The 11,260-nt window shown below is 33.5% G+C and overlaps 1 protein-coding gene across 1 annotated transcript; it reads left to right on the top strand.

Moving 5' to 3' along the window:
* The first annotated feature begins 9,799 nt into the window (after positions 1-9,799).
* LOC110906690 lies at positions 9,800-10,138 on the top strand. The gene has a single exon (XM_022151789.1). It carries the CDS (start codon positions 9,800-9,802, stop codon positions 10,136-10,138), a length of 339 nt encoding a protein of 112 aa, XP_022007481.1.
* Positions 10,139-11,260: the final 1,122 nt, after the last annotated feature.

Below are 11,260 nucleotides of genomic sequence, written 5' to 3'. Positions count from 1 at the left end.
CTTTGGTTGCATATTCTTCATACGTTATCATAAAGAGATCTATAATCAGATTCATGGCGTGGTGTTCTAAAACAACATGATAAATTGAATATGATTCAAGTCATGGTGTTTTATCTGGAGACATTGTTCATGGCGTGGTGTTTTATCAATATAAAACATTCCCAAATTTTAAAACACCATGACTATGATTCAAGTCATGGTGTTTTATTTGGAGACATTGTTCATGGTGTGGTGTTTTAAACATCTATAATTCAAGTCATGGTGTTTTATATGGAGACATTGTATAATCAGATTCATGGCTTGGTGTTTTAAAACAACCGGATAAATTGACTATGATTCAAGTCATGGTGTTTTATCTAGAGACATTGTTCATGGCGTGGTGTTTTAAAAATCTGGAGACATTGACTATGATTCAAGTCATGGTGTTTTATATGGAATCCAGAAAACATTCTATTGTGATTACATCCATGGTGTTTTAACATCTGGACAATCAATACCAAACATTCCCAGATTTTAAAACACCATGACTATGATTCAAGTCATGGTGTTTTATCTGGAATCCAAAAAACATTAAAACACCAATTCAAGATCGAAGCTGTATGTATATAACCCTTTAAAACACCAGAATCGAAGAAGGGCGCAGAAGTTAAACAATTGTATTGTCTCTAGCGATTTCATAAGACTTCTTGTATTTATAATTGATGAAGAATGATACGTAGATAACAATCGTATTGGATCTTGCAAAAAAAATACAAAATTCGAATCAATCCCTAAACATTCTCATCGCCAGTTATTTTTTTTTCAGTAGTTATATTGGAAATCAATTAATTGAAAAGAATGTACAATTACTAATATACCCTTTTGAATTAATTAAGATGAGGGACACTTGTCATTCCCAAATTATTTCTTACACTTCTAAAAGATGGACTTTGTACAGGATCCTCTACCTCCTTTATAATACCAAAAGGACGACTTTACATATTACAAGTATTTACTTGTTTATTTACAAAAAGACATCGTACGTATGACCAACCAAACTTTAGTTAATCATATCTAACATGTAAGAAAGCCCACTTATGTAAAGAATGTGTGTTCCATCCGTTATCACCATCTTCGGATCATGAATATATTATAATGATATTTAAAGTGAGAAACCATGACGTGTTAAGTATATTATAAAATTTCAATTTAACATGTTAATAATTTACTTTCAAAGACTTTTTCGGAGATTTTGCATGTAAAAGCCTTTTTTAATTAAAAAAAACTTAAAATGCAGTTAAATAATTTTTTTTTACAAAAAGGTATTTTTTTTATTAGAATGGCTTCTACATATATATAGATACAAAAACTTTGAAATTTATTAAATTGTTAAATTTTAACATGTTAAATTGATTTTTTACACTTAAGTTTAACATGTTACATTGATTTTTAGGATATATTTAACATGTTAAATGCATTCTAAATTATCACAAAATACACGAGGCATAAATTCCTTTAAGTAGCACGAGAGCATTATTCTACACCATATAGCCTTACAACACCAATTTTGTTTTCGGTACATTTAATTTAAATTGATTAATTTAAAAATATTAGACTCTTTACTTTTTTCCAATTTTCTTTGACAGTTTTTATTTAAACTTTATACTGATTAAATCCAACTAAACTATTGTAATATCATATTTAGATACGAATACATGAAATTAACTCTTTAATCAATATTAAAAGTGAGGAACCATGTATTTAACATGTTAAGTATATTATAAAAATTTAATGTATCGTGTTACCAATTTATTTTTCAAAACTTATTCAGAGCTTTTGCATATAAATATATGTAAAACTTTTTTAATAATAAATGCTTAAAATGCAGTTAAATAAAAAAATAAGAAAATTACAAAAATTATTTTTTTATTAGAATGACTTCTAATATCTTTATATGCAAAAGCTTCCAAATTAAAACAAAAAAATATTTTTCAACACTTTAAACTCATTTAAAAAAAACAAAAACTCTAAATTTTTAATATGTTAGATTGATTTTTTTAGGATATATTTAACATTGTAAATGCATTTTAAATTATCACAAAACACGCAAGGCATGAATTCCTTTAAGTAGCATGAGTGCTTTATTCTACACCATATAGTCGCCTTCCAACACGAATTTTGTTTTCGGTTACATTTAATTTATTTGATTAATTTAAAAATATAAGACTCTTTAGTTTTTTTCTGATTTTCTTTGACAATTTTTATTTAATACATTATACTCATTAAATCCAATTAAACTATTGTAATATCATCTTTACAAACGAATACAACAAATTTTTTTAATCAATATTTAAAGTGAGGAACCATATATTTAACATGTTAAGTATATTATAAAATTCAATTTAACATGTTGAAATTTTATTTTTCAAGATTCTTTTCAGAGCTTTTGCATATAAACACATGTAAAACCTTTTTAATAAAAAAAATGCTTAAAACACAGCTAAATAAAAAAGATAAAAAATGTACAATATTTTCATTAGAATGGCTTCTACATATCTTTATGTGCATAAGTTTCAAAGTTTATAAAAATGTTAAATTTAACATGTTAAATTGATTTTTTAAACCTTAATTTTTAACATGTTAACTTGATTTTTAAGATATATTTAACATGTTAAATGCTTTTTAAATGATCATAAAACACGCTAGGCATAAATTGCATTAAGTAGCATGACTGCTTTATTCTACATCATATAGCCATACAACACCAATTCTGTTTTTGTTTACATTGATTTTAAATTGATTAATTTAAAAATATTAGGCTCTTTACTTTTTTTTTTCCTATTTTCTTTGACAATTTTTATTTAATACATTATACTGATTAAATCCAATTTAACTATTGTAATATCATATTTAAAAACGAATTCAAAAAATAAACTTTATTTAAAGTGAGGAACCATGTGTTTAACATGCTAAGTAAAATATAAATATTCGACTTAACATGTTAAAAATAATTTAATAATTATTAAAAAAAATCAGAGCTTTTGCATATTAATACATGTAGAAGTTTTTTTAATAAAAAAATGCTTAAAACACAGTTAAATAAAAAAAATATAGAACATTTATAATTTTTTATTAGAGTGGCTGCTACATATCTTTATATGCAAAAACATTCGAAATTTGGAAAAAGAAGTTAATTTTTAACATGTTGTGAATGCATATGTCTGCACCCTTCGTAAGGTGTCTAGCCTAGTTTTGTTATGTTATGTATTGAAATGTATGTATTAGAATGTATTAGAAAGAGTCTTTCGTGCGAGAGGGCCATCAAACCTCTTTCGTGCGAGTCGCCTACTCGTCCCAGGTGTGTTTGGACGAATGGGCAGGTCTATAAATAGAGACCTTGGGTCTTTCATTTGTAACTTTTGGTAACTTGAAGCGAAGCTCTGCCAAACTGAATTCTAGGCTTTGTACGTTCATTATATCAATACAATCAGTGTTCAAACAGTGTCTCTGTGTGTTAGTCATCTTCCTACACGAATTCCGCATGTGGTATGAAGACTTTCTGACCGGTCGGAGCATTCGGGAACCCGAAACGATCATCACACGTATTAAATTCAATTTAAAAAAAAACATAATTTTTAACATGTTAAATTGATTTTTAAGGATATATTTAAATGCATTTTAAATTATCATAAAACACCACACGTAACGCATAAATTCCTTTAAGTAGCATGAACGCCTTATTCTACTTCATATAGCCTTACAAGTCCAATTCTGTTTTTGGTTATATTTAATTGAAATTGATTAATTTAAAAATATTAGACTCTTTACTCTTTTCCTATTTTCTTTGACAACTTGTATTTAATACTTTATTATACTGATTAAATCCAATTAAACTATTGTAATATCATATTTAAAAATGAAGACAAGAAATAAACTTTAATAAATATTTAAAGTGAGGAACCATATATTTAACATGTTAAGTATATTATAAAAATTCAATTCAACATGTTAAAATTTTATTTTTCAGAAAAAAAATCGAAGTTTTTGCATATAAACACATGTAAAAACTGTTTTAATAAAAAAATGCTTAAAACATAGTTAATTACAAAATAAAAAATTACAATTTTTTATTAGAATGATTTCTACATATCTTTATCGGCAAAAGCTTCAAAATTTAAAAAAATGTTAATTTTAACATGTTAAATTGATGTCACACCCCGACTCGCAACGGAATGGGTGATCGGGGCATGATTTGGTTGACTTGAGAGCTTATCAGTTGTTATTACGTGTTTTAAATATTCATTAATCTAAACTGAATGTTTCACATAGAAATAATTCAAATAAACAATTACAACACAAGACATTGTTCATAACAAATAAACTACACTAATCCGTTTATTGTGTTAACTAAAGCCTATCCTCTATCCAATCTTCTCTTCAAACCTGTTCACATGTATCATGTGTAAAAATAGATTTTGGGTCAACAAAGGTTGGTGAGTGAACCTTATTGTTATTAGAAAATAATATTTTTAAACGTGATTTATTAAGAAAACGTGTGTTAACCAATGTAAGTAAATATGTTCTATGTCACATGTCAAAACTCATAACACAACCTCAAACAATAAACAAACCAGCTGAAATGATTCAAATGAATGTATGCGTGTTGCACGGTATTATAGTGTGCTAATGAATGTATGCATGTTGCACGGTATTATGGTGTGTTGCAAGGTCTAAGCTCAATCAAACGTTGCTTACCTTGTATGGTTGGCAACGTCAGGTTCCACTTATAGGTAATGGGGAACCGACAAGCCTATGAGATGATGTGATGTACAAATTGAATGAAATGCACCAAAATGATAAAAAACCAAACAATCACATAACACATAAACTTCACATTATGGTACTTGCACGTAATTGAATTTTGTAAAAATGTAATAAAGATACACGACACATGATACACCCCAAAACATATAAATAAAATAAAAAGAGGAGTTGTAAGATTCACTCACAGTGGTTGCGTATAGGGATTCTTGGAAGATAACGCACGAGGAAAGATAAGAAATTCCAAAAGTATGAAAGCGATTACCCTAGATGTTTAACATACCACACAACGACCTTATTAATATTTATAAGTTAAATAATATTCCTAATATTTAACGTTTACAAATCGACTAATTTAAATATTATAGTTTATCTAATTAATTACATTTAAAATTTAAAATAATTTGGTAATTAATTAATTTTAGAGTTTATTAGAAAAGGAAAAAAAAAGAAATATAAAGGGATTATTTGTTGATATCATTATGGATTATAAAGGTTTTATTTTAAAAGAAAAAGAATTAAATAAAACGGTTCAATTATTAAAGGATTTAGAGATTTTAACAAAAAGGAAAAAGGAATTTTAAAATTAAAATCCCCAAAAAATTTGGCAAAAAACCGGCCCCAAACCGCCGCTAGCTGGAATCGAAATGTTCATGAGGCATTCTAAAGGTTCAATATGATGATTAAAAATTGTCCTCGCCATGGCATTGAGCTTTGGGAATTATTGAACGCTTTTCACGAGGGGTTGAATTCTGAAGATGCTCGTGAGTTGATGTCTATTACTAACGGTACATTTGGTACCAATTATGAGCAAGATGATTGGGCATTTTTTGAGCATACGTCGGTCACGTAAAAAAGGAAGGCTCAATCTTCTAGAAGAGCAAGGCCGGCAGTTACAAGACTGCAAGTACATGCAGTGGATGATGGAGGAGTTCAAACCACTAATCAGGTATATGATGTTTGTACTAACTATAATGAATTGGGGCATGCAGAGGATACTTGTTTGGGGGTTCAAGAGCAAGTGGAGGAGGTGAACATTATTCAAGGCCAAAGGGGAGGTGGTAGGAATTTTAACATGAACTCGAACACCTACCACCCCGGGTTGAGAAATCACCTAAATTTTCGCTATCAAAATCCGGCTAATCAAGCCAATCCTAATTTCCAAGGAAATCAACAAAATTATGTTCCTCGCTAATAATTCAATAATCATGGTACATATTGGGGAGGGAACACGCAAGGATTTTAAAGGCAATTTCAACCGGGTAATGATCAAAGAGGGTCTTCAGGTCAAGTTGCATCAAGTGGAAATGAAGTCATGGACATGTTAAAGATGATGCAACAAGACATGCAAAGGAGAAATCAGCTTGATGAGGTTAACATGCAAAACGATGAAATCTGTGACAAAGTTATTCAATCATTAACCACTCAAATGGGTCAACTTGCAACCGAAGTGGCAGATTTGAAGAAGAACAAAGGCTAATTGCCAAGAGGCACCAAGGTAAATCCTTTCCATAGTTCTTCACGTAATATTCCAATTAATCATGTAAGTATCTTGAGAAGTGGTAAAGAGTACAAAACCAACCCATCACCGGGTTTGGTTGATGGGGTGGTTGAGGATATTACGGGGGTGGAAAGTGATGAGTAAGATCCCTCACCCACTAATGTTTCTAAAGAACCTACTTTTAAAAAGATAATTGAAAAATCGGGTCTAAATGAATTGTTAAATGATAAAGATAAAGGAGTAGGATCAAGTCAAATCCCATTTCCTTCGGCTTTAGTCGATCCGGGTAAGAAAAATTTTATTTCGAAAAGGGGTCCTCAAAAAGAGGAAATGTGGGAAGTGTTTAAACAAGTAAAAGTGAATATTCCATTACTTGTAGCAATTAAACAAGTACCCGCTTATGCCAAATTTTTAAAAGAGTTGTGTACTCAAAAGAGGCAACAAAAATTGCCTAAACAGGTCGATTTAACTGAAAGGGTAAGTGCGGTTTTGAAAGGAGATATTCCTCCCAAGCTCCAAGATCAGGGAACGCCTTTAATAAATATTCAAGTTGGTGACTTTAAAATGTCAAGGGTGTTATTAGATCTTGCAGCCGGCGTAAGTATTTTACCGGGGGGCTTATACGACCAATATGATTTTGGTCCACTGGAACGGGTTGAGACAACGGTTGTTTTAGCCGACTTGTCTCAAAATCTTCCCCGGGGGATTATACGGGATGTGATAGTGAAGGTAGATGAATTTTAGTACACCGTCGATTTTTTAGTTTTGGATTACTCATCCGTGGACCAAATTCAACAACAAAATGTTATTTTGGGTCGGCCATTTTTGAATACCGCTCACGCCGTTATTGATTGTCGATATGGTACGGTCGACATGACATTTGGTAATAGAAAAATGAGTTTAAATGTTTTTACTAACGTTTCTAACTCTTTGGGTGGTGATGAGTGTTTCATGGCAGATTTAGTTGACACGTGTGACCCGCATAAATACGAAGAAGATGCTTTGGAAACGTGTGTTTGTGATGTTTCTGAATAGGTACACGTATGTGCTTTTAGGATAGAAGAGCAAAAGCAAGAGGCTTTAGCGGTTCGAGAAGGGCGACCACCATGGACCCATCAAATTGAAAGTTTACAAACCGAAATCAATTCGGATGCGAAGCCCTCATTGGAGTGTGTGTCCACCACAAATTGAGTTGAAGGACTTGCTGAGCCATTTGAAATACGCATTTTGGGGGACAATGAGACATTATCGGTGATCATTACTTCCAACTTAGATGCGGCTCAAGAGCAAGGTTTGTTGAAGGTGTTGAAAACTCATAAAGCGGTTATAGGTTGGACGATAGCCGACTTGAAAGGAATTAGTCCATCTGTAGTCATGCATAAAATCATTACCACCGAGGATGGAAAGCCAACCCGCGAGACACAAAGAAGGTTGAATCCCAATTTGAGGGAAGTTGTGAAAAAAGAGGTAATTAAGTGGTCGGATGTGAGGATAATCTATCCCATCTCGGACAGTGCTTGGGTGAGTCCTACACAGGTAGTACCGAAGAAAGCCGGTATTCAGGTAGTAAAAGATGAAAATGGTGCACAAGTCGCCACCCGACCGGTCACCCGGTGGCGAGTATGCATTGATTATCGAAAATTGAATGCCGCTACCTCCAAAGACCATTTCCCGTAACCCTTTATTGACCAAATTATTGAAAAAATTTCCAGTTAAAAATACTACTGTTTTTTGGATAGGTACTCGGGTTATAACCAAATTGCAATTCACCCAGATGACCAACACAAGACCACCTTCACATGTCCGTATGGCACTTTTGCTTTTCGGCGAATGCCATTCGGATTGTGTAATGCCCCGGCCACTTTTCAACGTTATATGATGAGTATTTTTTGGACATGGTCAGGGATTCACTTGAAGTTTTTATGGATGACTTTTCCATTTTTGACCCAACTTTTGAATCTTGTCTTGACTAGTTAGAAAAAGTTTTAAAAAGATGCGTTGAGATAGATTTGGTGCTAAGTTTGGAGAAAAAGTCATTTCAAGGTATAAGAGGGTATTGTATTGGGCCATGTGATTTCTAATAGGGGGTGGAGGTGGACAAGACAAAAATAAGGGCAATTTCATCTTTGCCTCCACTGAAAAAATGTTAAAGGGGTAAGGTCGTTTTTGGGACATGCGGGTTTTTATCGAAGATTTATTAAAGGTTTTAATGTAATTACTAAACCTTTATGTAATTTGTTGTTAAAAGATGTCCCGTTTGATTTTACCAATGAATTTTTGCAAGCCTTTAATGTTTTGAAGGAACAGTTAGTGAAAGCTCCTATCTTGCAACCACCGGATTGGACGAAGTCGTTTGAGATTATGTGTGATGCTAGTGATAGCACTGTTGGAGCAGTTTTGGGTCAAAGGGTTGATAAGAAGTCGGTGATAATCTATTATGCAAGCAAGACACTATCCGAGGCACAACTTAATTACACCACCACGAAGAAGGAATTGCTTGCGGTGGTGTATGCCTTGGATAAGTTTCGGTCTTACATTGGGGGAGCAAGGTGATAGTGTATTCGGATCATAGTGCGGTTTGTTCTTTGATGAAAAAAGAAGGATGCGAAGTCTCGATTGATTCCTTGGGTGTTTCTTTTGCAAGAGTTTGACTTCGAAATTCGGATAAGAAAGCTTGTGAAAATGTAGTGGCAGATCATTTATCTCGAATCCCGTTGGAAGGTGTTGATGACACGACTAAAATAAATGAAAGGTTTCCTGATGGGCAATTGTTAGTTGTGTCCACCGCACCCTGGTATGCTCATTATGTTAATTATCTAGCCACGGGTGCCATTTCGAGTCATTGGACGAAGAAAAGAAGACAACAATTTATGGTCCAAGTGAAACAATATATTTTGGGATGAACCGGATCTATTCAAGATTGGACCCGATCAAGTGATTAGGAGGTGTATTCCCGAAATCAAGGTATTAGAAGTGTTGACTCATGCTCATGCATCTGCTTGTGGAGGACATTTTAGTGGCCACAAGACGGGATACCGAGTCCTCACATGCGGGTTTTATTGGCCTACGTTTTTTAAAGAGGGATGAAATGCCCTTGCAAACCATTTTGGTAGTGGAGATTTTTGATGTGTGGGGTATTGAGTTTATGGGTCCTTTTCCGATTTCGAATGGGTTCTTGTACATTTTAGCAGCGGTGGATTATGTTTCGAAATAGGTCGAAGCAATAGCTACTAGGACCAATGACTATTCGGTGGTATGCGAATTCGTTCAGCCTAACGTATTTGCTCGATTTGGGATCCCGCGAGTTATTATTAGTGATGGTGGTTCACATTTCAAAAATTTCAATTTTGGGAAGCTATTAAAACGTTATAATGTGAATCACTGAATTGCTACCCCGTATCACCTGCAACTGAGCGGCCAAGTTGAAGTGTCTAATTGATAAATCAAGGAGATTTTGATGAAGACGGTGCAGGTCGATAAGAAGGATTGGTTGGGAAAATGGATGATACGTTATGGGCATATCGGACGGCCTATAAAACTCCGATTGGTACAACTCCTTATCGGTTGGTATACGGGAAGGGGTGTCATTTACCAACGGAGTTAGCTCATCGGGCATTATGGCCAATCAAGAATGTCAATGCGATTTACAATGAAGCGGGTGAGTTGAGGAAGATACAATTAAATGAGATCGAAGAAATCCGATATGAGGCGTATGAATGTGCATCCTCATACAAAGACGAGCTAAAAAAGGTTCGTGATGCAAAGTTGCGGAAAAGAACTTTCGAAGTGGCTCAAAAGGTGTGGTTTTACAATTCAAGACTAAAGTTGTTTCCGTGAAAACTAAAGAGTAAATGGATGGGGCCATATGTGATTACAAGAGTGGGTCGATTTGGCGATGTGGAAACTGAAGATGTTCAAGACCAAACAAAACAAGTGGTGAATGGACATCGACTCAAACCGTACTTGGACGGCAAAGATATCAACATGTTTAATGTTGATGAGGTGGGCTGCTTCTTACGCTCACCAGATGAGGAAACCAATTGAGAGGCCGAGGTTTGCTTAGTTTAGTTAGATTAGTTTTGTTTTAAAAGTTTACCGTTCTCGTCGTGGAGTGTGTTTGAACCAAGTGTGGGGACAACATGGGTTTTTCATGGGGGGTAGGGTAATTTTTATGTTTTCAAAATTAATATAAAAACCTTAAAAATTATAAAATCTAAAATTAAAAAAAAAACATAAAACAAAAATGCCATATGCCACCGTAGGTTACGGTAACGGTGGGTCTGGGAAATAAAAACTCTTACGCCAACATCATACTATCTTAAGGCAGATATATTTTGCCAGGACCTACCGTAAGTGATTCATGTTTTTGATTTTGCACACTTGCTTGTAGTTTGTAGGATAGTATGAACTTTGATGATTTTTGAACAATTATGGTTGTGGATGCTAACTCATTTGCTATAAACATAATTTTGGGGCAGAATTTTACTAACCTAGTCAACATAATGCCCAATTTTACAAAAGATGAATAGTATGATTGTCTTACATCCATATCCATAGTAACAAGCAAGTGTGGGGATGTTTGCGATTAGTGCGAAAAGGAATAACTTGTTGTTTGCGTGTGTTTGTTTGTTGTGATTTACAGAATTATGGGTCGAAAAGGTAAAGAGATAGCTAGATCTTCTAGTCAACCAGAAGACACTCTACCTAAACGAAGGAGAAGGTTGGTGTTACAAAGAGATATAGAATAAAAAGAGCCACAACACGAGCAACAACATAATGAAGATGAGGAAGATGTGGTTAACTTGAAACCACAATGGGTAGCCGGCTCATTGGATGAGCAACCTGAAAGATGGCAGCCGACGTTGTTTCATGACAAGATGAACACATTAAAAGACAAGAGAGAAGGATTTATCTATGAAAAAGAAGTAAGAGAGCGGGATTTTGGGCCATTAAATGTTA

This window comes from Helianthus annuus, chromosome 14 (genome assembly GCF_002127325.2).
Source record: "Helianthus annuus cultivar XRQ/B chromosome 14, HanXRQr2.0-SUNRISE, whole genome shotgun sequence".
NCBI classification, from domain to species: domain Eukaryota; kingdom Viridiplantae; phylum Streptophyta; class Magnoliopsida; order Asterales; family Asteraceae; genus Helianthus; species Helianthus annuus.
Note: the sequence above shows the minus strand (reverse complement) of the source record. Positions and strands in the feature narration are given on the sequence as shown.

Excerpts from the sequence above, each read along its gene's own strand:
- LOC110906690 (XM_022151789.1), top strand. The coding sequence starts at position 9,800 with ATGGATGATACGTTATGGGCATATCGGACGGCCTATAAAACTCCGATT.